Source organism: Mixophyes fleayi, chromosome 7 (assembly GCF_038048845.1).
Source record: "Mixophyes fleayi isolate aMixFle1 chromosome 7, aMixFle1.hap1, whole genome shotgun sequence".
Taxonomy (NCBI): Eukaryota; Metazoa; Chordata; class Amphibia; order Anura; family Limnodynastidae; genus Mixophyes; species Mixophyes fleayi.
In genome coordinates this window covers 107,602,017-107,629,745 of record NC_134408.1, presented here as the reverse complement: position 1 = coordinate 107,629,745, position 27,729 = coordinate 107,602,017, and the positions used below count along the sequence as shown (strand labels likewise).

The window sequence follows — 27,729 nt, the reverse complement described above, 5'->3', positions numbered from 1 at the left end:
GAATATTGATTGATGGGAAATTCCACCTAATGTCAATAGGCTGCATGTCAGTGCAGCCTTCTCTGGTGATTGTTGGTTCAGACTAAATGCTCTTTCGCTGTGTTTGTTTAAGTGTTTACAAAGTGTTTATCTGGGTTTACTTATAGCAACTGCACAATGGAGCACGGGGTGCACATCCAGCTTCAGACTACAATCTTCTTATGACACATGCAAGGAAGAAAGAAGACCAGCAAGTGTGACAGAAACCGGTAAAATTAAAATAGTGAAATACAGTCCTTGCTTTCCTTAACCTGTAGGCTATAGCAAACATGTATTTTTGTTATTGATAATTTAGATCATTTCATTGTGAATTTAGATAGAAAGACAGTTTAAATATATTTGCTCTTTCTCAGAATGTAAGTTACTTTTGGTATTCCAAAACAAGCCCCCATATTCTACAGGCTATGCTGCCTGGAAAATTGTACAGCACGGTCAGATTATAATGTTATGGTAGTGTAGCATGAAGAAACCAGAACATATGGGGCAGTATTAGCAGCACTTTGCTGATTGAGGGGGAAGTTTTTGCATAAGAATATTTTGTCCACGTCCTGTAACAAAATCGGATGAGAGAATTGTTAAGAACATTGGGTTAACTCTGCCACAGACGTGCACACAGCTTTGAATATATTCTGAAGCACTGATGAATATTACATTCCTATCTCTGGTTTAATAACATGTATGCACCTGTGTAGTGTTAGCAGCGCAAGGAAAGGACGTTACTCCTTCTAGTTCCATGAAAACATTGTATGACAGCATTCACCCCCTATTCAGAGCAACTGGATCGCTGTCATTGTAATGTCACTGATTTTCTTTCTCTTGTACCACAGACACCCACCCTGTAACGGTAAGCCCCTTCAGCCATGCTGCACAAGCTGATGATACCAATAGGACCCCATCTTCTCAGAAATCCTCTGTGCAGGTAGTCACTTTAATGGCAAAATCATATGTGACAAAGCCTGTGCTCTTGTCCCCGTAATATTGTAATGTAGAAACCGTTGACACAATATTAATAATGTATTTTACTGTGGCAAATCCCCCCAAATGTTGGTGGTGGAATATATAAACAAAGGGCGTGCAAAGAAAGCTTGCAGGGTATTTTTTATTTTTGTGTCTTAAGTTACAGACTCGTGACCCCAGTATTGTATTCAGTGTGACAAGACGCAGGTTGAAGAGTGAGAACGCCTATGACATTGACAACATTGTAATTCCCATGAGCCTGGTTGCACCAACTAAAGTGGAGAAATTGCAGTACAAAGAAATCATTACTCCCAGGTATTTGCCAATATACTGCTTTGTTTATTTGTTAACGTTGTTCACATGGGCAGCATATGACTGGCTGTGATCCGCTCATATTCAATAGCTGCCAAAAACTATAACAAGGAAGTATACGACACCTTTATGTATGTATGCTGATAATGATTTTTTGATTTTTTTTTACAAATATTGGTATAAAGATATATAAACTAGTTCTTTTAAAGCTTTTGTATTGGTATAACTTAATCCTTAAACCCAGCAAAATAGTTACATTTCGTTAAGAATTAAATATCTATCTATCTGTCATCGATCCTACTTATAAGTGCAGCAAACCCAGATGTCGCCCATCCTTTCTGGTAAAGTCATTATTAGGGCTAGTGACACAAGTTCACAAGAGTAAATGTTCTCCGGGACATACCATGTTGCAATGCAAGGGGTGCAAATTAGTTTATTATTTTGCACGTAAGTTACATACTGGCTGTTTTTTCACCCAGCACATAAATATTTGATAACGTTATTTTTACACTGAAATTTAAAGCTGATCTAGGACATGTCCTATCCCAACTATAAATCTCTCCCCACATTTTAAATTTACCTCCCCTTCCAATGCAACATAGTTATGCCAAGGTGCAAAGTTACTCATTTTTATGCTTTGCTCTGCTTAATGACTCTCCGGCACTACATGTATTGATATGCAGCCTATCGTTTTATAATAATATGCAAATAAAACATTAGATTACAGGAAATGTTGCTTCATAGGGCATTTTTAAGTAAGTGCTCAATCCATTGAGTTTCCTGACTTCTTGCAGATGCTTATTTGCATGCAGCCACTGGGAAGAAATTTAAAGCAGGGAGGGCTTTGTGGGCAGAGAGTTACTTAATCTGTATCAGTTATACATATCGCTATAAGCTTGTACATGGACACTAGTATTGTTTTGTTTTTTGAATATTCATGTCACTATTTGATCTACTTTAACATAATTCTGATTCAGACCAATTTTTTCTCACTTGCAGTTGGAAAGAAGTAGTCCATGAACGCTTGGAAATTTCCCCCAACGAAGAGGTCAGCTTTTGTCATTTTCATCTATAATAAATCAGTTCAATATACAATACAGACCACAGTAGTTCCTTTACTGCAGCACCAGATCTATAATAATTGTAGCCTTCAGGTTTGGTTTCTTCTACCCTTCTTCCCTTATATTTTTGCCTTTGTCCATAATCACAGATTTGATTGCCAGAAATATTAAACATGTTTTCTAATTGCATACTGTACTGTGCATCATTTCAATAATGAGTTTGAGATGGGTAGTTAGCAAATTTGACAGAATGAAATGTATTGCCCAGGAATTGTTGGGGAGCAGTTACTTGATGAATCTTCACCCCAGCAGTTAGTTATGTAAACCAGCCAACCCCAGTCTTCAACCCAGCTTAGAACAGTTATGAGACTTTTTACTTGTAACAATTAGTGGTAAATCTATTAAAACAAAAATATTTTAAAACCGTTGTTTGATTTGTTTATAGCATGTATATTCTTCAGATTTTTACTTACTAAGTTACATAAATGTGACGTGTGAAACCGAGCTGCAGAATTTGCCATTTTACCAGTCCTTTGGACCAACAGTATTATATTAATCACCCCTTCTGTTGAGCACGGTTCATGGTTCACGATGCAGTCTTGGAATAGAGATTAGGGTGAACTGAGACTTTTTTTTTTGAGTCAGAGATGAATTAAATGGCCTTGGATTTGGTCAATACAGGATGTTGTATCTGTTTACAGAAGTGTGCCTGGTACTGTTTTCTGAGATAACACCCGTAGCTAAGAGACAATCTGTTTTATTTTGGTTTGTTCAGAGGAAAATAATTTGTCTCCTTTGAATCAAAAACATAGCCATGTGTATTCGACCTTTGTGGCCAGACTTCATATTTATTATATTATAATAATAAATTAAAGATGATTTAATATGTATTACAAATGGATGTTTCAAGAAAAATATATTCCTTCAGTGAAATGAGGAGGAACAACCAATAAAAGCGAAGACTAAACAAAGTCTAAATATAGCATCTTACCTGCAGTGCATCTGGTTGTGTCAACCGCAGACTGTATGCAGCTAGAACGCTGACCATTATCTAGAGATCATTATTCTCTATGGTAAATGCATCTTCTGTGCTCACAAAAGAGCCTATTTATGAAGTTCTAAACCAAGCAGAAACGGTGTATTCCCGCAAGGTTTAGGCATATTTCTATAATACTCAATAGGGACTGTGGTGTGGGCAATTTTATCAAGCTCGGAAAAGCTTTGCGTTGGCCATTCAATCCTATGGGGGGGAGCATCGCAGGAGAGTGATCTACGGATCCCTCTCCGGAAGCATTGCTGCTCTCCTCGTGCTGTTTAACGCAAATGGCAAATGCGCATGCGCAACCCTAGTAAAGACTCTGGGTTTTCCTTAGAGAACATTCATCACCGTGGCAGCTTCCTAGCGGACACACTCTCCCAACATGACTTTTATAGTAAATTGTCCTATAAATCTGGGCGATAGTCGTTGCGATGACAGATGATGCTTAACGGGACAAAAATCCAGTAATCCTTAAATAGACCCCTAAGAACAGAACACACCTGACATGCACTGTGTACTGTTTTAGGTGTGTCTTGCTCTTTAGTGAGTACAGAATTTGTGTTTACCACAGAGGTCAATGATTTTTATTGACAGGCATTAGTCACCTTGAGTCGGAAGAATGCACCAGGGATAAAACACTGTTCTTCTATCAAGTGTATATGGGATCGAAGAGCTAAGACAGAGCCAAGAGTAGAGCAGTAGAATGGTGCTGCACATTTTAGTACGAAAAATAGCAGTGTATGAGACACAATCATGTTCCACTACTTAAAACTTGCTATAAATAGATGTTCCTAAACATTGTTCTATGGAGTATTTCCTTTTATGCCAAAAGAAAAGTAATTTTTACTTTTGGGGAACCTTTAATATAATTTCTTGTGTAACTTTTCTGAAACCATAAAGACACCAGTTGTATTTCTGTTGATTTTTTTTACTGTATTCAGTCTTTACCATTTTAGCTGGAAGATCTGTCTGATGAGGCTTATTCTAGTCGGCATCAGAAGTATGAGCAGAAAGAAAAGGCCCGCTGGTCATTGTGGGAGCAGAGCAAATGGCCCAAAAGGAGCAGGTTAGGCATCCAAGACAATGTCTTTGCCATATAGTGTCTTCTCCTCTTGCACATTTATCAACTGCGTTTTTTCTTTTCAGGTATTCAAGCCATAGCGTAGGTGTGTGGTCAGCTAACTTGTTTATTTCCAATGAAGAGAGCTGCAGTCCTAGTTCTTTGTCACCAGTTTCTCTGGAAACATTGTCCCCTAGTGCAGACAGTTCCCAAAACCTTCAGTCTGCAGATGAACTGCAGCAAGAGAAGGTAAGGATCACATTTTACTTATTGCGACTAATATATTTAATGTACAAATTGACTTGGAGTACTGATTGTGTGCAGATAGACCCTCAGATACAGACCTATACGGGATGTCTTTTATCTGAGAAAATGTATTAGATGAGCGCTGTATTGCAAGCTGTTTGCTTGCAGAAAATTGCAGTTAGTAGGCATTTTTTGAGGGCTACATACGAACACTATTTAAAGATGCAAATCTGTACAAAGAGCATAGCAACAATGAGACCTTTGTTTTCATAATGCAAGTTAATCAGCTGATTGCTTGCTGTGGTTTTAGTGCAGAATTGTACCTTTGAGCACTATTGGTAAATAGAAATCATTGATAGTCATTAGGAAGTCAAAAATGTCCCGTTGTGTTTGTAGACCTTATGTATTAGTTTCTTTTAAATGCATCCTATAAATTATAACCGCATGTCCTAGGGATTAACCAGATCATGAATCTGTCATCTATGAAGGGAGACCATAGGGTGACGTGGCCAAAAATAATGCACATAGAAACCTTATATTGTACACTAAGATGCAGACATAAGTCAGGACCTAAGTGGCTCCTATTGCTATCCATTGATCTAGTAGTAGTAGAGTTTACCATCCAAAGGAAAATATGTACTATAGAATAATAAATCCAGTAGGCACAGCAAGGCTGTGAGAGCTGCAATGTTGTCTCTAGTTGGAATGAAATATTTACATGTAAACATCACATAAACTATATGGACAAAAGTATTTGGCCACACCTGTTAATTATTGAATTGAGGTGTTTCAATCAGATCCGTTGCCAGAGGTGTATAAAATCAAGCACCTAGCCATGTAGTCTCCATTTGCAAACATTTGTGATACAAAATAGCTTGTACTGAAGAGCTCAGTGACTTCAAGTGTGGTACTGAAGATACCACCTTTGCAATAAGACTGTTTGTGATATTTCATCCCTGCTGGATATTCCACGGTCAACTGTAAGTGATATTATTAGAAAGTGGAAACATTTAGGATCAACAGCAACTCGGCCACGAAATGGAAGACCACTTAAAATCACAGAGCGGGGTCAATGACTGCTAAGGCGCATGGTGCGTGAAAGTCGCCAACGTTTTGCTGATTCCATAGCTGTAAGCACAAAAACTGTGTGGCGGAAGCTTAATGGAATGGGTTTCCATGGCCGAACAGCTGCATGCAAGCCTCACATCACCAAGACCAATGCCAAGTGTCGGATGGAGTAGTGTAAAGCACACAGACACTGGACTGTGGAGCTGTGGAAACATGTTCTGTGGAGCGACCAATCACACTTCTCTGTTTGGCAGTCAGGTCGACAAGTCTGGGTTTGGCGGATGCCGAAAGGAAGTTATCTGCCTGACTGCATTATGTCAACTCTGAAATTTGGTTGAGGAGGGATAATGGTATGGTGCTGTTTTTCAGGGTTTGGGTTAGACCCTTTATCTCCAATTAAGGGCAATCTTAATTCTTTAGAATACCAAGTTATTTTGGACAATGCTATGCTTCTAGCTTTGTGGTTTGGGGACAGCGCTTTTCTATTTCTACATGACTGTGCCTCAATGCACAAAGCAAGGACTACAAATACATAGTTTGATGAATTCGGTGTGAAAGAACTTGACTGGCCTGCACAGAGCCCTGACCTCAACCCCATCGAACACCTTTGGGATGAACTGGAACGGCCAACATCAGTGCCTGACGTCATAAATGCTCTACAGAATGAATGGACACAGATCCCCACAGAAACACTCCAACATCTTGTAGAAAGTCTTCCAAGAAGATTGGAAGCTGCTATCGCTGCAAAAGGGGTAACCAATTCTATATTAAAATATATGTATTTGAATACAATGTCATTACAGTCCCTGTGGGTGTTATGGTCAAGCGTCCAAATACATTTGTCCATGTATTGTATGATTGGAGATGTTAGAAACACTTCACATGCAGCATGACCAGATAGGAATATAGTGCAAGCTTTATCCATCCAAATTCTCATTAGATCACCCACGTTGTACATGTACAGTGATGGCCAAAAGTTTTGAGAATGACACCAGTATTGGTTTTCACAATGTTTGCTGCTTCAGTATTTTTAGACCTTTTTGTCAGATGTTGCTATGGTATACTGAAGTAAAATTACAAGCATTACATAAGTGTCAATGGCTTTTATTGACAATTACATTAAGTTTATGTAAAGAGTCAATATTTGCAGTGTTCACCCTACTTTTTGAATACCTCTGCAATTCGCCCTGGCATGCTGTCAATCAACTTCTTGGCCAAATACTGACTGATGGCCGCCCATTTTTGCCTAATCAATGCTTGGAGTTTGTCAGAATTTGTGGGTTTTTGTTTGTCCACCCGCCTCTTGAGGATTGACCACAAGTTCTCAATGGGATTAATGTCTGGGGAGTTTCCTAGCCATGGACCAAATATTTCGATGTTATGATCCCCGAGCCACTTAGTTATCACTTTTGCCTTATGGCAAGGTGCTCCATCATGCTGGAAAAGGAATTGTTCGTCACCAAACTGTTCTTGGATGGTTGGGAGAAGTTGGTCTTGGAGGATGTACCACTCTTTATTCATGGCTGTGTTCTTAGGTAAAACTGTGAGTGAGCACATTCCCTTGGCTGAGAAGTAACCCCACACATGAATGGTCTCGGGATGCTTTACTGTTGGCATGACAGAGGACTGATGGTAGCGCTCACATTTCCTTCTCCGGGCAAGCGTTTTTCCATATGCCCCAAACAATCTGAAAGGGGATACATCAGAGAAATGACTTTTTACCCCAGTCCTCAGCATTACCATACCTGTACCTTTTCCAGAATATCAGTCGGTCCCTGATGTTTTTCCTGGAGAGAAGTGGCTTCTTTGCTGGCCTTCTTGACACCAGACCATCCTCCAAAAGTCTTTGCCCCACTGTGCTTGCAGATGCACTCGCACCTACCTGCTACCATTCCTAAGCAAGCTCTGCACTGGTGGTGCCCCAATCCTGCAGCTGAATAAACTTTAAGAGGCGGTCCTGGTGCTTGGCTGGACAACTATTGAACCTCTCGCCTTGTTCTTGATGATCCGATAAATGGTTGATTTAGGTGCAGTCTTACTAGCAGCAATATCCTTGCCTGTGAAGCCCTTTTTGTGCAAAGCAATGATGACTGCACGTTTCCTTGCAGATAACCATGGTTAACAAAGAAGAACAATGATTTTAAGCACCATCCTCCTTTTAAAGCTTCCTGTTATTCTAACTCAGGGGTGGGCAAACCAGTCCTCAAGAGCCATATAACAGTTCATGTTTTTAGGATTTCTTTAATCATGCACAGCTGAGTTAATCTATTTGGCTGGGTCAGTAATTATCCCAGCTGTTTCTACAGACAGAAATCCTAAAAACATGAACTGTTATATGGCCCTTGAGGACTGGTTTGCCCATCCCTGTTCTAACTCAATCAGCATGACAGAGTGATCTCCAGCCTTGTCCTCGTCAACACTCTCATCTGTGTTGATGAGAGAATCACTGACCTGATGTCAGCTGGTTCTTTTGTGGCAGGGCTGAAATGGAGTGAAAATGTTGTTTTTGGGATAAAGTTCTTTGTAATGGCAAAGAGGGACTTTGAAATTGATTGCAATTCATTTGATCACTCTTCATGTCATTCTGGAGTATATGCAAATTGCCATCATAAAAACTGAGACAGCAGTCTTTGTGAGAAATAATATTTGTGTCATTCTCAAAACTTTTGGCCATGACTGATTAACTGAAACTATAAGTTATGCTCAGTAACACAGATTCACTAGTTCATCATTCATCTTTGATTTTAATGTGGTTGAAAAAAAATCTATATAGCTATCATTTGCTGGTCATGGTAGTGAGTGACGAAGGCATCTGTGATACTTTTATACATGACCTAGGTCTCATTGAGGATAAATTGAGAAATATCTCGGATTGATCCGCAATCATTGGCTACCTTCCACAAGTCTCTGCCCTTTAAGATTACAGTCTACAGTTTTGGCATCTATAACTCGGGGAGACAATTCTGTTATGTGTTGTTTATCAAAGGATTAATAACTTTTTATTTAAAGCAATTATAATCCTAAACCTTAAGTTAATTAAGAGCTTTGATTTCCGTTTCTCTAAATGTTTTTACTATTGATGTTTTACTATGTTTAATGCATTTGTGTGGCAGATAGAATGCTGGGAGCGCAGAACGTTTCCTCTAACAGAAACAGCCGCTGTGACCTTACTTGAAACCCAAAGTGCAACAAAACATGCATCCAATTCTCCCATAACACCGCAGCTCCCAATGCATGTGGATTATGGGGAGCAATGTTTTCACTCCAGGAGTAACAGCAGCAACAGGTGACGGAGCAATCTGCATTGACACTCACAGGCTGGCCTTGAGCTCTGGAAGAGGAATCAGGTACATAAAGCTGTTTCTAGTAGCAATGCAAGTTGCCATACATCATCCAACACATTATTTATTTTTAAATCTCTTACTTTAATTTTTTTTACAAATAAACATATTTTTTTTTTGGTCAGGGTACATGTAACACATATCACATAGACAGGGGCATCATAATAAACTGCCGACAGAGGGAAGTATTCCAAATTAGTCCAGAGGTCCAATGCGGGGAAGAGCTGCGAATTGGCTTGCGGTTTGTACCTAAGTTGATGAAGCATTGCCGTAGTGTGAACATATGGAGGGGAGGGAATGTAAGGAGGGAGATGTGCCAGAGAGGGGGGATGGGAAAGGGACCGCGGTAGGATTTGGAGTGGCCTTACAGTACTCTGGACAGGGGCATAGTGTATTGTGTGTGCCAAGCTTCCCAAAAATTGTGACAGGAGGCCACTTTGTTGTTCAGTAGACTGGTAATGTATTCCATCCAGGATACGAACCATAAGTGGTTAATTACCTCCTTTTGGGGGGGGGGGGGGGGGGTGGGGGTGTATCTTTTGTACATTTTAATTCCCTTAAAAAAAAATTCTTTTATTGTCTTCTTTTCACTATTCTTAGAAGCATATACAATGAAATAAAGGCCTCCATTCCAGAGCCGTATTGATTTAAGAAACAATTCATCCTATACAAGGAAAACTAGCCCATTACAACTGAGTTCTAGTCATTTCTATGAGTTATGCTATATTAAACTTTTGACATTTCTTTATTTGAAAGGTAATTAGACACTTCATTCCCCAACTGAGCAGCTTTCTGTTGACATCTGTGTTTAGTGATGTGTTGTATTGGTGCAGCTCGTGTTAGCGGTGGATGCGTGATCACATAAACTGCAGCACAACGATCTGCTGAATATTCCAACATTTATATTGTGGTGGGAAGCCGCGGCAGACATGAAAAACTGTCTGGAATAAAAATAGTGATTTATCGTTAAAAAAATAAAAACTCTGAAGTACAGTGGGTATAAAAAAATCTACACATCCCTATTAATATTGCAGGTGTTTATAATGTAGAGCCTGAAATGAAGATCAACCTTTTTCCATCTTTAATGTGATCTTGCAACAAACAAAATTCAAACAAAAGACAAATCGCCAATTTTGAGGAGAAAAAAAAAAGAGCAAAAATAAAAATCCTACACTACCCTGGTTGCATAATTGTGCACACCCTTAAGTAATGGGGCTGTAGCTGTGTTGACCTATCACATGCAAAATCATATTAAAAGGTAATTGGCGTACACCTAGCAGCAATGAAAGTAATTGTGATTAAGATCAGCTGTTCCCTTGCCGTTTTCTTGGTTGCATGCTACTGGAACAGCCATGGTTTGCAAGGAGATTTCAACATGTCTATGGGATCGCATTGTTGAAAAGTACACATCAGAAAAGAGGTATAAAAGAAAGTCAAAGGAGTGCTGTGAAAACTATCATCAATAAGTGGAGAAAACGTGGTACAACAGGGACATTGCAAAGATCAGGGCATCCCGCCAAAATAGATGACAGGACGAGGAGAAAAGTGATCAGAGGGTCTACCAGGAGGTCTACAGCAACATTAAAGGAGCTGCAGAAATTCCTGGCAGGATCTGGTCACTCCCTGCAGGTGACAACAATCTGCTGTACATGTCTGGGTTGAGGGATAGGGTGGCAAGACAGAAGCCATTTTTGACAAAAGAAAACATCAAAGCCCATCTAAATTTTGCTAAATAATAATACATTAAATAACCCCGAACCATGTGTGAACATTTTTTATGGTCGGATGAGACGAAGGTTAAGTTTTTTGGCCTTAATTTCTAAATGATATGTTGGTGAAAAGATAACGCAGCTCATCCCCAAAGAACACCATAACTACTGTTAAGCATGGTGGTGGCAGTATCATGCTTTGGGGCTGCTTCTAATCGGGTGGGACAGGGGCTCTAGTCATGATAGAGGATACGATGAACAGCTCCAAATATTAAGATATTTTGGCACAAAACCTGTTGACCTGATAACTATCTAAAGCATACATCCAAGGAATGGCCCAGGCAGACGCCAGACCTGAGTCCCATTAAAACCCTGGGGAATAACCCCTGAAGAGGGCGTGCACAGAAGATCCCCTCCCAACTAGACCTTAAACTTTTTTTGCCAGATAGAATGGGACAGAATTGCAAAGTCCAGGTGTGGAAGTTGATAGACACCTACAATATTAATAGGGATGTGTCTTTTTAGACCCACTGTACATTGTGATATTTTTAAAAGACACAAGTTTAACCTTACCTAAATTCTGTCTGTGTTTAGACAAAATATGATCAATAAGTCGGCATACCCGATTTTCTGACATTGGGCTGACCCGGAGGCATACACCACTTTTTGTAAAAACAAGAGTGGTCAGCAGGCTCAATATTGAGAGACAGATTGAACAGGATATATTCAGTTTTGAACACTACTAGAGCAAATCCTGCTCAAACGCTCAGTTGTCCATACGGTTCCTGTCAATGAATACTTAAGGGTATATTTACCAAAATCTTAACTAAAACTTGCAGCTAACAACGGTTTATTTATCAATCTAATGGTGACCATACGTGCCACAATTTTGACAGCCGTCAGATCTCAAGTGTGCGCAAATTGCAATATGCAAGAGCTCTAAAAGAAAACTGCTCTGATCGATATCTGATGAGGACAAATGGTAAATCCAGTTGGATGATGACTGCATCTGACAGGGTTTGTGGTCATAGACTAACCAGCTAATGATGTCATGTTTGGTACCAGTGCTGGGTCTCAGATTTGGCCATACAGGTATATATCCCCACATCTGACAGAGATCTGTCAACTCCGTGGTTGGACCAAGTGGCCAAATAGGTTGTGTGTAGGCAGTGGCTGGAGATGAACTTCCAGGCAGAGGTTTCCGTGCTTGATATAAACCATTGTTTTGACATTAAGAGAAAAGGCAACCACTAGTTTTTCCATTTCAATAACAAATACATGTTTCTTTAAAGTAGATTTGGCTATAGCTTATACATATTAAAGACCTGTGCTATTTTCATTTTGTAGAATTGTGACATTTGTGCACTCTGCTTTAAAATTCTACTCCTTTTAACTAACTACTATTTCTCCTACTCTTGTAGAAAGGCGTGGCTGAAGACATGCATCATAAAGGTGAAAACCTGCTGTGCACTCTACTCAAGATGCTGGGACTTGTAGTCTATCAGTTTAAGAGCCACTTAAAGACCGACAACTCTAGCACTTGTTCAATGTTACTGAGCCGTCAGTCAGAGCAAGTCCAAGCATGAGGCCATTTTTAGTTAAAAGTTCACTCTAAACATATAAACTTTTTTAATGGATGAGACACTCTTTACTGTTAAGTGAAGTTACTGAAATATTTAACAGGGGTGTGAGGCTTAGCTCATCAGTGTACAAAAGGCAATTCAGCTTTCAGAACTTGATTAATATTGTTGTATTAAGAACATTTTGGTATTTTACTGTAGTTATGTGCATTGTTTCTTACAATACCAATGTCATGTTTTATAGGATCTCCAGTAGGTGAAATCCTATAAAATATGATTCAACACAATGTTTAACACTAACCTCTCTTTGCAGTTATAGACATGTGCCTTTCCTTCTCCAGATGTGAACCTGCACAGGGGGTAATCTCCTGGCCTTGGTGCCTGGAGCACTTACAAAGGTGTTGGGACTGTCTGGCACCTATTCGGACAACTGTTGAGTGACTAGTGTGAGTGCAGGCCCCCATCTTTATAATAGTAGGGCATGGAGCTTTAGTGTTAAATATTTGCCAGGGGTCAATAACTTCTACAATACAATGCCGAGTCATCTGGATCTTATAGGAAGTATTTGGTTCAGCATTAGAAGGGTTCATCATATTCTGAAGGAAGAGTTGTAACTTGTCGATTATGCAAACTATGAGCCTCAGGTTCTCCTTTGTAGTAAAGTTATTGATGTAGATGGAGTGCGGGCTGCAGTCATTGATGGTTTCCCAGTTTCCTGAGCTGGGTGTTATTTCGGTGCTTATTTTTTTATGATGTTCTTACATTTAAAATACACAAACCCACATCTTCTCTGTCTTTATTTTCTACCCAAGTGTTACTACCATTCTGGTAAGAGATGCACTATATGAACATTTCAGTGGGTCTTGTTTATTACGACAAAATGGTTTAGTGGCCCTAAACATTTTCGGCATTGCCACCATGGGCCTGGCTCATTAATGATCTTAACTCAAGAAACTTCTTATTTCAGTCTCCTGGACAAAACCATGTTACAATACAAGGGGTGCAAATTAGTATTCTGTTTTGCACATAAGTTAAATACTGACTGTTTTTGTCATGTAGCACACAAATACTTGATAGCTTATTTGTACACTGAAATTTAAAGTTGATATTTGTGTGCTACATGAAAAAAACAGTCAGTATTTAACTTATGTGCAAAACAGAATACTAATTTTCACCCCTTGCATTGTAACATGGTTTTGTCCAGGAGACTGAAATAAGAAGTTTCTTGAGTTAAGATCATTAATGAGTCAGGCCCCATGTTCTTAAAAGAAAGCTGAAAGCAGTGTTTTGGTTTTTTTTGTAAAACAATGTCTGTTTAAAGTGGGACTAAACCCCCAAAACTTAAAACCCAATTTGTTTAAAGTCTGATTTCTCTTAAACCTATTTTTTATCACTATTTGAACAAAAGCTTTGCTGCACCCCTCAAAAAAAAATAAGGGCAATATGTAAACAGGTTAGGATTTGAATAAAAACAAGATCAATTGCAAAGAATGCTACCATTATATATTGTGGAAGTTTACCCACACATGCTCTTTTATAGGGGATAAAAGAGCATGTGTGGGTAAACTTCTACAATATGGCATCGTGTAATCAGTAACGCCCTGATTATTTGCCCAATGTTTTCTAATATACACGAAAATGCAACCTAGCACAGCGCAATTGTTTTTTAAAATATATTTAGTTCCACTTTAAGTTATGGTTTAAGAAAGAAGCAGCACTTTGTTCTAGGAAAAAATATTTTTCCAGACGTTGAGTAACAAACAAAACTTGGTATGTATTAAAACAAAACGGAAAAACATAAACCTCTTCCGTCATACAGTCATTCTTCATTGGAAGAGTTAAACATTGCTGTAGGTGGCCCGTACTGTACCACCCTAGTCTCTGTCCCAGGCCTGCTCTCTGTATCTGGAAAGGTTCTTCAGTAGTCGGATTAGTACCGGAATGACTATTTTCAGCCTTTTCTTGCTTCACCGATCCAGTGAGCGCTTCTGAGCAGCTTCACAGCAGGTGTTACGGAGTAGATTGATGACAGAACGCGGGTCATCACTCTTCATAATGGCACTTCCAGAGACAATCATATTGGCACCAGCCTGTTAAATTATTACATTATAAGTTAGTTGTTGTGTAACGTATCTGCTGTATCCATGATCCCTGCAAAGGCAGGCGACCAAATGTGCATAGCACCAGAGCATGACAGTTTGATATGCGCACTTTATAAATTAACATTTTCCAAGTCTGAAATGCCATCAATCCAACAGGATTCCTTACCCAAGTGGCATTTCTGTAATAAAAATACTGCCGTCCTGAGATCTTAGTTGACCAAGTCCTGTAAAATGTGGTATATTTTAAAAGAATCCCACTGTCTATTCCATGGGCAGCTACACCAGGATAAATGATGAAAATGAGCAGGACTTGTACTGGTTGTCCTGACACTGTAACTGGACAAACTGGAGGAGTCTGTGCGATCCCCACTCAATGTCTAGATAAACCAGGCACACCTGCTTGAATAACAGAATAGGGCTGCTGCAGGGACAAGGAGTTTCCAAACCACAGAGAGCCCCTTGTGGGTTTCAGAAAGTATGGGTTTTAAAGAACATTTACTTTTTTCCCCAGTTATAGCACTAAAGCAACGTGTTATAATGAATCACATACCATGTCACTGGATGCAATCCACACTGAAACATTCCCATACAACCAGTAACAATACATCACATCCATAGGCCCACCAAACACACAATCTCCTATAACATTCACACAATAACAGAATTTCTACAAAATGTTGAAAACACCCATTGTGTCATCACTCGATCCACACTACACATACGCACTGTTTAACTACTTCCTTCCCTTTCCTGCCCTCCTTCCCAGCGATCATCTCCTCTTCGTGTAGTCGCTCCCTGATAGTTGGGGGTCAGAAGGCCAGGTGTGAATCTAGTCACTGATGCCCTTACAATGGCGTTACCTCACATCATGGCACTATGAAATAAGCCAATCATTCACACTTCCAGTTACATTGAATCTCCCGCTACACCTACATGTCTTACACTCCTACTATTAACATATATGGAAATATGTAAACTAAGATGACTTCCAAATGACATTAAACAACAACACTTTAGTTTCATCCAACAAACGGGTAAAATTTGCTAGTCTTTTACATATGTGAACAGTATTTGGGGATATAAGGGGATTTAGAAACAATGGTGTTGATTTGTATGAGGGAGTTTAGCAGAAGCTCCAGTTCTTACCTCCGCACATCGGTGGATATTTTCTGGTCCCACGCCACCATCCACTTCAATATCCAAAGATGGAAACTGTGATCTTAACCACTGCACCTACAAGCGGAGAAAGAGCACTAGTGATACTTGTTACAGCAAGACACTGTAGCTTCAGTCGCTTGATGGAGACGTCATTCTATCATCTTCGAATATGCATATTAATAGTTATTATTCCTTTATATAATAAAGTATACAGGCTGCTAGCAATGATAGAGGAAAATAATGCACATTTGTCCAGTAAGCTACTACTTGAACTTAGTAGCAACCTGGCCTCTCCTCCAAATTGCCCCACACCCCCCAGCTTTCCAGTATAGTAAGAAGAGTTGATATGAAGGGCGACAGGTAGAGAGCACTACACGGTTTAGGTATTAGTATATTATATAGGCATGCTGTAATGACACAGGTCATCCTTACTATGTAATAAGGAAATAAAAGGCCTTTGTAGAATCTGGTGAACAGATTTTCTTTAAACACATTTTCAGCAAATTGCTAACCTACAAGATTGAGACTAAAAAGACACATATCAATGTTGTATTAATATAGTAATTTTACGGAGTCCATTTTTGAGCATTTCTTCAAATATTTTCTATCGTCTCAGATAAAACATACATGGAGTGTTTCAAAACTCAGTCATTGAAATGGCTACTGTAAGCGATCTACGTTACCTTTGGCATCATGTCGTCCATGAACTTCTGCCCCCCGAAACCAGGCTCTACGGTCATAACCAGAGCCATATCAATTTGATTTGCCCATGGTGCAAGATATTCCACAGTAGTGTTTGGTTTAATACCCAGTCCCACCTACAGGAGAAAGGAATAGGATTAGGTCAAACATTTTTACTAAACTATATACATTTCCCTTTGCGTCTCCTGTATCTGACAACCTCTGTAACTAAAGTGCATTTCCCTTCCCAAGGTGTTAAATTGGCACACCTAACGTGACAACAGTACTCGCATGGGGGCCACTGCTACTGGGATTTCATTTTTGTGTTGTACTTGTCAAACAACAATGATTTTTCCAATAGCTTTTGAAGGCTGTGTGTCCTAGTTAATAATAACACAGCCTAAAACAGTGTTGGCTAACCTGTGACACTCCAGGTGTTGTGAAACTACAAGTCCCAGCATGCTTTGCCAATATATAGCAGCTTATTGCTGGAAAGGTATGCTGGGACTTGTAGTTTCACAACAGCTGGGGGTAAATGTCTGAAAGTCGGTTTTTTTTCAAGTCGCCGGAAATCGGCGACTTGAAAAAAACGGACTCTCTTTCATCCTGTCTGGGGGACACTGCTTACCATGGGTTGTGGAGGGAGCTTGGGGAGTTGGCACCTAACTAGTTAACTTTAGTACTGCCGACAGACCCCTCCCCTCTACAATCCCCCTGCCCCCTCTTGTTCAGTTTTTTTTAGGTGCCCATGGAGTTGGGCAGTGTTTTAGTACTGTAGGTTATTAAATTACTTTTATTTTATTCTTTTTTCATAGGTGGCAGAGTTTGAGTGTGTTCTAATATAGAGAACACACTCACAGCAGGACAGCGCAGGCACTACCCTGTCAGATCAGAGCCAGCGGCTCTCACTGACAGGGACAGGAAGACAAGAAGAATAGGTGCCTGAATTGGAAGTGACAAGCGGTCTCACAGACCGCTGTCACCCCTGGAAGCCTCCCCGATAACCGGCGCTGCCACTGCAGGCATAGAGCGCCGGTTATCAAATATTGCATTGGCGGTGGCCATCTTGGAAAACGGAGGAGAGGAGAAGGGGGCTATACCTGGATCCCCCCCCTCAAACATAGGAGGGGGCATCAGGTATTATCCGCTGCGGAGACCTCCCCTGGAGGTCTCCACTACTCTGCCACTTAACCCTTTTTATTTTTTATATGGACCACAGAACCGCTGCAGAGGCAGCACTACTGAAGGGGGGGAGCTAAGAAATAGAGCTTCCCCTCCTTCCAGAGAGAGAGATGGTTTATCCCAGTCTTCTGGCGCCAAGGAGAAGCCCGGGAAGAGAGAACTGATCTGAGGGAGCAGGCACCAGGATACTGCTGTTTAACTTCTCCCCTGTTTGGCCTATGGGCTAAGTATTTGATTTCTTTAAACACATATTCTGTATTGCTGTGTACTAGTGGGCTAGTAGGGGTTATTTTATAGTTCTCCTACTTGCTTAAGTATTATTTTGTGTTTAAAATATTACAAGTAAAACTTTTATATCTAGATTAGTTGATTACTTGTAGTTTTACACTTTTCTCTCCACACATTTATATCTCTCTCTCTCTACTCAGCTAAATTTAACAATTTAAGTCTGTGTGTTTGGTGTGCATTCCTTTATTAAGAAATGTCAGATAAGGGAAAGGGCCCTATTGCAAAATATTTTACATGTTCTAAATGTAATGTAAAATTACTCTGTGGGCAGAAGGACCCGTTGGCGCTCTGTTCTGTCTGCGAGGTAGGGGTCCCCCCTGCGCAAACCGAGCATATTTCAGCCCCACTGATGGAAGAACCGACCTGGGTGACCTCCCTGACACAGTCGGTTTCCTCTTTAGCACAGATGGTTTTTCAATCTAATCAATTGCTGTCTACTGTGGCTACTTCGGTGGCTAATAATACTAGTACTCAGTTGGGCCTCCCTGTTACCACAGGTTCTATTAGAACGTCTATATCAGGACCTTCCTCTTCTCTTACAGACCTAGCCCCTGTTCCCACAGAACCGGCATGGTCTGCAGCATTTATAAAGGGTTTGGATAAACTAAACCAGTTACTTGAATCCCCAAACATGCCGCCTGCTAAAAGAAGGAGGCCTAGATCTGATAATACCCTTATGGTCCTTTCAGACTCTGAGGAGTTTTCAGAGGAAGAGGGGGAAATGAATTCTGATCCTGACCAGGTTCAACCTTTGGGACAGGAAGAAAGCTCTAAAAGCCAATTAATGATTTGGTTTTAGCAGTGAGACAAGCGTTGGACCTCCCAGAACCGGAGGATACTACTCCTAGAGACAGAAGTCTCTTTAAGAAGGCCAAAAGAAAGGCTATCAGTTTTCCCCCTTCCGTAGAACTTAAAGATATTGCAGAAGGAGCCTGGAAACAGCCTAAGAGGTTCTCTGTTCCCAAAAGGTTCTCTTCCCTGTACCCATTGCAGGAGGAAGATGTGGTTCGCTGGGAGAGTATTCCAAAAGTGTATATTCCAATAGCCCGATTGGCCAAGCACACTTTATTCCCAGCTCCAGATTCTGCATCTCTGCAGGATGTCAATGACCGCAGAGTGGAATCCCAGCTGAAATCTATTTTTACGGCTGCGGGTTCTTCCTTTAGGCCCACATTTGCTTCAGCTTGGGTGGCTAGAGCCATGGAAGCATGGGCAGACCAGCTGGCAGAGGCCTTGCAGGACTCTGATTTACTTCCCCTGGCTTTGCATTTGAAGGAGGCATCGGGGTAGTTTTATGAGGCGGCCCAGAACACAGCGGCTGTATCCTCTTCTATTCAGGCTGCATCTATTTCAGCAAGAAGAACGTTATGGCTGAAATACTGGAAAAGAGATGCGGAATCAAAAAAGTCAGTGGAAACCATTCCTTTTTCTGCAGCAGGTTTGTTGGGCCCGGAATTGGATACCCTGATCTCCCAGGCAACGGGGAGCAAAAGCACTTCCTTGCCGGTATTCCCTAGCAGGGGCAGAAACCCTCGGGTCAGCTCCTTTCGTCAGCCCTTTCGGGGGACCTCCTTGCCTAGAGGACAGTCCTTTAGAGGCAGACAGCCCAATTCTCGAGGCTCCTCTGCCAGGGGGAGATCCTCGTTTGCAGCTAGACGCCAGGCCTCCAAGATCCAGGAAAAACCTGTGTCCTGACGACCACTCTGTTCTCCTGGAGGGGGCGCCAGTGAGGGAGATGTCTGTTTTTGTTTCAGGAACAGTGGGCAGCGTCCTCCCAAGATCCTTGGATTTGGGGCATTATATCAGAGGGGTACAGGATAGACCTGCTGGGCCCGGTTCCACATCGCTTCTTCATGACCCCGCTCCCCCGAGATCCATCAAGAAGGCAGGCAATACAGGATTGTGTCGCCTCTCTTCTTTCTCAAAGAGTTATCTGCAGGGTCCCAGATTACCAGAAGGGACAGGGGTTTTATTCAAACCTGTTTCTGGTCAAGAAGCCGGACGGCTCCTTTCGTCCCATCCTAAACTTAAAGGGCCTCAATGTGCACTTACGGGTGGACAAATTTCGGATGGAATCCCTAAGGTCAGTGATAAACGGCTTAGAGAAGAATCAGTTTATGGCGTCCATAGACATAAAAGATGCATACCTCCACATTCCCATTTGGATACACCATCAGTCTCTCCTAAGATTCTCGGTGGGATCCTTCCACTATCAGTTTCGGGCCCTTCCCTTCGGTCTCTCAACAGCACCAAGGGTTTTCACGAAGATCATGTCAGTTATGGCAGCATGTCTTCATCTTCAAGGAGTTCAGGTAGTGCCCTATTTGGACGACCTGCTCATCAAATCCTCCACGGAGAATTGCTTACGTCATCACTTATCCCTCACCTTGGCGGTTCTCGAGGGCCATCGATGGCTAATAAATTTAAGGAAATCCCAGATGGTTCCGTGCCAACGCATGGTTTTCCTAGGGCTCCTTATGGACACCAGCCAGCAAAAGGTGTTCCTGCCTGTCGAGAAGATCAGTTCAATTCAGAGTATAACAACGCAAGTCTTGTCTTCTCCCAGCCCCTCAATGCACTTGTGCATGCGGCTGCTGGGAAAGATGGTGGCCTCCTTCGAGACCATCCCCTTCAGTCGAGCCCATTCTCAATGTTTTCAGTGGGATCTGTTGACGAAATGGTCAGGATCCCACCTACGTTTGGATCTCCAGAGGATCTCTCTATCTCCAGGGGCAAGAGAATCACTTCAGTGGTGGCTGATTCAGGATCACATGACAGTGGGCAGGTCCTTCGCTCCATGGTCTTGGATCATAGCCACGACGGACGCCAGCCTGAAAGGTTGGGGGGTGGTGATCCTGCACCTCAGGCTCCAGTGAGTTTGGTCGGTTCAGGAATCAGCCCTATCCATAAACGTACTGGAGTTGAAGGCAATTCTACTGGCCCTCCGGGGTGCCCAGTCCCTCCTTCAGGGCCATCCTGTCAGAGTTCAGTCAGACAATGCCACGGCCGTGGCATATGTCAACAGGCAGGGAGGAACCAGGAGTGCATTGCAGCTCAAATTTTGCTTTGGGCAGAACAACACATTCCAGCAATATCGGCAGTATACATTCCAGGAATAAGAAATTGGGAGGCTGACTACCTAAGTCGAAACCAGATGATGCCGGGGGAGTGGTCAATCCATCCAGAAGTTTTCCAGTCCCTGGTTCAGAGGTGGGGTCTTCCGGACATAGATCTCATGGCCTCCAGACACAACAGAAAGGTTTACAGGTTCTGCTCAAGGGCAAGAGACCCCTTAGCGGTGGCAGTGGACGTCATGACGTTGTCATGGGAGTTCAGATTGGGATACCTGTTTCCTCCGATCCCCATGCTTCCTCGCGTACTCAGACGAGTAAGGCAGGGAGGTCTGCCAGTAATTCTAATAGCTCCCTCATGGCCGTGCCGAGTCTGGTACGCGGATATAATCTCTATGGCGGAAGGACAGGGTTTCCGTCTTCCGTCTCGAGACGACCTTCTTCTACAAGGTCCCTTCCGTTACCAGAATTTACCTCAGCTCAGTTTAACGGCATGGCTGTTGAAGCCAGCCTCTGGAGGGCTAGAGGGGTTTCCTCCAGCGTAGTGAACACTATGATGCGAGCCAGAAAGCCAGTTTCAGCTCGCATTTATCACCGGATTTGGAGAGCCTATATCAGATGGTGCGAAAATAGGACATGTCACACGTCCTCCTTTCGTCTCCCTCGCTTATTAGCTTTCCTTCAGGATGGTCTGGAAGCAGGGCTTAGGTTAGGTTCTCTAAAAGTCCAGGTTTCGGCACTTTCTGTATTTTTTCACTTGAAATTAGCGGATTTATCAGATATTAGGAATTTCCTCCAGGGAGTCTTGCATATTCAGCCTCCCTATGTTCCGCCTACGGCGCCTTGGGATCTCAACCTGGTACTGGATATGCTTAAAGGGTCTCCTTTTGAGCCATTACTTGTGGCAGATTTGAAGTGGTTGACCTGGAAGGTCCCCTTTCTTTTGGCTATTGCATCTGCACGTAGGGTTTCGGAATTAGGGGCTCTGTCTTGTTGGGAACCATATCTGGTTTTCCACGAGGACAGAGCAGTGTTAAGAACCCTTCCTTCCAAAAGTAGTTTCGGCTTTCCATCTGAATCAGGAAATTGTAGTTCCGGTCTTCTCATCTTCTTCCCATTCGGATCAATAGTCTATGGAAAAGTTAGATGTGGTTAGGGCTCTCCGCATTTATGTCAAAAGAACTTCTCAGATTAGGCGTACTGATTCTCTGTTTGTTCTTTATGATGCTAATAAGAGAGGCTGGCCAGCCTCAAAACAGTCCATTGCAAGATGGATTACGGCAACCATTAAGCAAGCTTACATAAGGGCTAACCGTCCTGTGCCGGAGAGACTTTCGGCCCATTCCACCAGATCGGTAGGTGCGTCGTGGGCAGCGAGAAATGGGGCTTCTGTGGACCAGCTTTGTAGGGCAGCCACCTGGTCCTCTGTCCACACCTTTACAAAATTTTACCAGTTTAATGTATTTGCATTCGCAGATGCAAATTTCGCTCGTAGTGCTTTACGAGCGGGATTTTCAGAGTAGTCCCACCCTTAGGGGGCTGCTTTAGAACGTCCCCATGGTAAGCAGTGTCCCCCAGACTGGATGAAAGAGAAAAGAGGATTTATGTACTTACGTTAAATCCGTTTCTCTGATTCCGTCTGGGGGACACTGCGATCCCTCCCTTCTGCTTTTCTTCTGTGTGCTCTTGTTTGACTGGCCTTTCCTCCTTGGGTTTTTTAATTAACTGAACAAGAGGGGGCAGGGGAATTTTGGAGGGAAGGGGTCTGTCAGCAGTACTAAAGTTAACTAGTTAGGTGCCAACTCCCCAAGCTCCCTCCACACCCCATGGATCGCAGTGTCCCCCAGACGGAATCAGAGAAACGGATTTAACGTAAGTACATAAATCCTCTTTTCAGACACTTACCCCCTGGAGTGTCACAGGTTAGCCAACACTGGCCTACAACAACATTGAGATTAATCTCAATTTGACAACAATCCTGACAAAAGAGAAGGTGTCACTTCACCTACCTTCATGCCACTCTCTCGTATATCTTTAATCAAGGCTCCAGGATTGTCCGTGGCTTCCAGGTGGAATGTGTACTGGTTGGCACCAGCAGTTGCCATAGGTTTGACCCACTGCTCTGGTTTAGCAACCATCATGTGCAGGTCTGTCGAAAAGGAGCGATAAACAGATTGTTATTAAAGAGAACGGATAGTCATTAGATGATCCTTCAATTACATTTCTAGTTTATATGCAATGAAATTAAATAAGCGATCCAACAACCTAACTGTAAATGCTGGGTAGTACTCTTGTGCCAACAGTTGCTGATTGTTTGGCTACAACAGCATTAAAATCAACTGCTTTACTTTGTCATTCCAATACAAGGAGCATTGCATGTTGCCAGTATATGGGGATGCACGTTACCTGGACAACAGGGGTTCTAAGCATTAATATCCCATTGTTCTGCTAGTAGGGGAAGAGTTAAACTTGATCTAAGGGTGAAGTTCTTTAAGGAGTCTGTAATGAAGCAAAACAACTGCTTCCAGTATCCTCAATTTTATGTCATTGTTAGATAAATTTAGCACTGGAATTAATTTATAATTAAATAAACAGAAGTTATTTTTGTGTGTGTATTTTCTACCTGCCAACTTTCTGCAAGAAAATGTGCGCAGAGAAAAATCTGCAGATTGGTTGCATGGTGCAAGTGGACAATACAAATATAATTATAATCCAGTGCAATGACGGCAATGCGATGGTTGAAGTGACAAAATATGACAATACTTAAACAGATGTTACATGGATATTCTGCAGGACCATCATATTCACGTGACGTCAACACACAGCATTGACCTTAGATCATATCCACAGAACACTGCTTTGCAACACATGGCAGTGAAATTACAGTTGTTGCAGAAAAACAGACACTGGTGCAAAAAAAATTCAGTTTATCATTGTTTGAAGTACAAACACTACCAAAAAATGGATCATTCCCCAGTTGTTTCCGAAGGCATTCCACCACTGGATGTCCAAAGGTGATATTAGGAACAAAATGTCTGCAACAAAAACAACAATACAAGACGTTCACTATGCATTGAACAGAATGTAATTCATGCATGTTTCTCTTTCATCAAATTCTTACTATCTTTTTAAATGGTCAGGAAAATACACAACACACCATTCAGGAAATTACTGTGGAGCGGATCATATAACTGACACAAGAATCCTTATCCCCAAACCTTTTCAAATCAATTGCCACAGTCAGGAACTACTCTAGGCGGAGTTTGTATGTTCTCCCTGTGTTTGCGTGGATTTCCTCCCACACTTTAAAAAACATACTGATGTTAGTTGGCTGCTATTAAATTGCCCCTAGTCTCTCTCGGTCTGTGTGTGTGTATGTTAGGGCATTTAGATTGTAACCTCCAATGGGACAGGGACTGATGTGTACGAGTTCTGTGCAGCGCTGCGGAATTAGTGTCGCTATATAAATAAATAGATGATGATCATGATAAACAAATTGTGCTCTTTATTGAACATTAAAACTGATGTAGGTGGCACCTTCCAGCATAATATTTAAAGATGTAATAATCCATATCTGACAAGGAAACAGATTTTAACAAAAAGTTTCGAACAAAATAAAAATGGATAAAATAAATGCAACTAAGCACAGTGCTGATGACATAAGACCCAATGAAAATAGCCCCAACAGTAAAGAACTTAAGAGGCCCATGCAAAGTTGGGTCTAAACCTGTTTGTATATAGTACGTAAATTTGTACCCACAAAAAAAGTATACATATATCCATATGTAGATTTTAAACTTTTGCCTCCTTAATCTTGGAGAGGCACAACAGATGAGTACAGTAAGGGTATGTTTATGCAACTGAGGAAGACCCACATGGAGACACAGCTATGCCTGTCAGTAGCCGTATGACATGCCGGTCTCAGCTGGTGCTGAGACCACACACACTGCCATTTATGGCAGTCACCAGCGCTGACTAGCTGCTTTCAATTGTGGATTCACCTCTGTAGCTTTCTTCATTGCCTGTGCCTATATTACAGGGTGTGGTGGGCATATTTTTTAACCATATTTTTGCTACCTTAATTTGTACATAAAATATTATACCGGCTTTATTAGAGATATCTCAATCAAACCTAATAGCAAACACATTTTTTGTTATCAAATTAAATGTTAACCTATTCTGGTGCTTACGACCTGGTTAGGTGTAGGGAGTATCTGGACCGGACGTAAACCTGGCGCATATGCTACTAGTGCAGGCCTGGTTGTATCCAGGATATGGATGTAAAGATGCCATTACATGCAGCTTTTAGAGATTGTTATTTTTTTTTTAAGTATATGAATTAAACTCCGCATGAGCCCCATTGTCACTACCACACAGCGATGTCTCACAAATGCCACCTAGTGTGCAAAATAAAACTGCACCACTAGGTGCAGAATTTTCTATGAACTATAGTTAATTGTAGCTAGATGCTGGTGTCAACCCACCCAACTAATGAAGTTATAGCAAATAGAACTACAGGAGACTTGGAAAAGTGGTATATAGACCAAAAGAAAATCGAATTACACCTCTGGAGAGATCGGATATTTCCCTGTATCACCATGATGATCACTGCAGTGTGCACTGCTATAGGCACCACGTTTAGTCCTTACACTGGTGTGATCACAGCAGAATACATGCGGTGTACAGAGCCCTCACCCGTCCATCACGTCCAGGTGCAGATAGTCGGCACCGCACTGCAACATGCGGTCACATTCCGCCGCCAGACGGGACAGGTCGCTGTTCAGAATGGACGGACCAATTTTGCAGCCAGACGACATGGCGAAAATCTAGCAGCTACAACCACCAGCACCAGAGCCGCAAGGACCCCACGTGACCCGGTAGCCGCGTGGGATTGTGGGAGTTGTAGTTTACTAGGTCTCATTTCCTTACTACATTTCCCAGCACATACGGATGGTGAAGTGCGTCACATCTATGATGGTGTCATTCAGTATACATAATAAATGATCACAAATACTATGAAAAATAAAATATGTGCTAGCCAGTATGTTACTTATAATGAAACACCACAATGGAGGCCAGATGAGATAACCCCAGTGATTGTTTTCACTATGTGAGTCCTGTGACAGCACACTGCACAACTGGTATAGAAAGACTTAAACCCTACATCAGCAGACAGGACATACTTTAGGTGTATGACATGTCTTATTATAGTGACAACTAATAATGTATACAATAACTGAACATTGTTTCTGAAACAGAGCCACAATATTCTCATATCAGTTTGACAGGAGTCTGACATCAATGTTACCCGGTCAATTTATTAAGAAATGGAGATAGGGCTGTTTATATTAAGGTTTCACTTGCCACTTCACCCTGCCAGTTACAAGAGAGATACCCAGAACAAGCATGGGCACTGGAACTGAGTCTTTTAGTTCTACTTGTTGAAAAAAGAAATATAATGTAATAAAATTGGTATATATACACACAATACTGTGCAAAAGTTTTAGGCAGGTATGGAAAAATGCTGCAAAGTAAGAATACTTTAAAAAAATGAAGTTTTAATAGTTTATTTTTATTAATTAACAAAATGCAAAGTGAATGAACAGAAGAGAAATCTAAATCAAATCGGTATTTAGTGTGACTTCCCTTTGCCTTCAAAACAGCATCATGTATCAATTCATCCAAGTACACTTGCACACGGCAGGGAGGTTGTTTCAAACATCTTGAAGAACTAACCACAGATCTTCTGGGCATTTAGGCTTGCTCAAATCCTTCTGGTTTTTCATGTACTCCCAGACAAACTCGATGATGTTAAGATCAGAGCTTTGTGGGAGCTATATCATCACTTCCAGGACTCCTTGTTCATGATAAAGATTAAATTTGGAGGCTATCAGATGCCTCCCTGATGGTATTGCATGATGGATAAGTACCTGTCTGTATTTTTCAGTATTGAGGATACCATTAATCCTGACCAAATCCCCAACTCCATTTGCTGAAATGCAGACCTAAACATGACATTCATTGTACCGCTCTCCAGTATTTTCCAGCATTTTTTCAGCACGGCCACCCACGGGTGCCTTACTATGCCAGGAAAGCCTACCCTGTACCTTCTAAGGTTCCTATAGTCACTCAGGCAAATGCAGTTAGTATAGTAATACATTTATTGTAATAAAAACAATCACTAGACTATTATGTACACACAGTAAATAAATGCCAGGTAGGTTTACCACATCATCTGTCCCTTACCCCACTAGCTTAAGGAGGTACAGTCACCTGGCTGTCCTGACTTGAAGACCCATGGATCTGCAGATGTAGTCCACTGGTAGAGAATGGCAACTCAAAACCAGTCACTGTAGCTTCCAGCATTCAATCCTCAGAATGAATAATTCCCCCCCCCCTTGAAGTGGCTCCTTATATGCAGTGTCAAATTTCCACAGTGCCCCCCCTCCCTGGGAAAACTCTTGGCTCTCTCCCTCTTAAACATTGGTGGGTGCTGTATCAGGGGGTTGGAGGGGGAGTGGAGATGAGCTGTGATTCCACAGAAGTTCACCTGCTGGGTTGCAGACAAAATGTCTGGACTGGTCCTGTGGAGGACAAAGGATACTAATTGGCCTCTCCCACCTCCAAAGATAGGATAGCAGTCAGCACCTCTTGAATTTAACCCCTTACACTACTTTGTGATGTCATAGGGTCCCCAGCTGTTCCATGCTTCCTCTAGAGCAGGCCTGTCCAACCTGCGGCCCTCCAGGTGTTGTGAAACTACAAGCTCCAGCATGCTTTGCCAGTAGACAACCTGTTGGTAGCTGGAAGGTCATGCTGGGACTTGTAGTTTCAC

At 41.7% G+C, this 27,729-nt stretch overlaps 2 protein-coding genes across 5 annotated transcripts in view; one reads left to right on the top strand and one right to left on the bottom strand.

The window, feature by feature from the left end:
* KANSL1L (KAT8 regulatory NSL complex subunit 1 like) overlaps window positions 1-13,194 on the top strand; it is a 38,412-nt gene extending 25,218 nt beyond the window's left edge. For 2 of the 3 annotated variants that reach the window (XM_075180274.1, XM_075180272.1), the window contains exons 9-16: window positions 147-248; window positions 867-958; window positions 1,157-1,311; window positions 2,308-2,356; window positions 4,365-4,474; window positions 4,555-4,717; window positions 8,896-9,129; window positions 12,254-13,194. In XM_075180274.1, the coding sequence (XP_075036375.1) occupies window positions 147-248; window positions 867-958; window positions 1,157-1,311; window positions 2,308-2,356; window positions 4,365-4,474; window positions 4,555-4,717; window positions 8,896-9,072 (848 nt within the window). In that variant the 3' untranslated portion in view covers window positions 9,073-9,129; window positions 12,254-13,194. The remainder of the gene's footprint in view (window positions 1-146; window positions 249-866; window positions 959-1,156; window positions 1,312-2,307; window positions 2,357-4,364; window positions 4,475-4,554; window positions 4,718-8,895; window positions 9,130-12,253) is intronic. The other variant, XM_075180273.1, reaches the window with a different exon arrangement.
* Window positions 13,195-14,166: 972 nt separating this feature from the next.
* On the bottom strand, window positions 14,167-25,773 carry RPE (ribulose-5-phosphate-3-epimerase). Of its 2 annotated transcripts, none has more exons than XM_075180275.1 (6): window positions 25,590-25,773; window positions 23,850-23,929; window positions 22,904-23,043; window positions 16,356-16,490; window positions 15,661-15,747; window positions 14,167-14,502 (listed from the first exon to the last, which is right to left on the bottom strand). In XM_075180275.1, exons 1-6 carry the CDS (start codon window positions 25,709-25,711, stop codon window positions 14,380-14,382), a joined length of 687 nt encoding a protein of 228 aa, XP_075036376.1. In that variant the 5' UTR covers window positions 25,712-25,773; the 3' UTR covers window positions 14,167-14,379. The 2 variants fall into 2 exon arrangements, with proteins under 2 accessions (XP_075036376.1, XP_075036377.1); XM_075180276.1 differs by having other exon boundaries at window positions 25,544-25,624.
* Window positions 25,774-27,729: the final 1,956 nt, after the last annotated feature.

Excerpts from the sequence above, each read along its gene's own strand:
- RPE (XM_075180275.1), bottom strand. The coding sequence starts at position 25,711 with ATGTCGTCTGGCTGCAAAATTGGTCCGTCCATTCTGAACAGCGACCTG. Across the intron at positions 23,044-23,849 it reads GGGGAATGATCCATTTTTTG|ACCTGCACATGATGGTTGCT; the intron begins GTAGTGTTTGTA and ends CCTTTTCGACAG. Across the intron at positions 16,491-22,903 it reads TACGAGAGAGTGGCATGAAG|GTGGGACTGGGTATTAAACC; the intron begins GTAGGTGAAGTG and ends TTTCTCCTGTAG.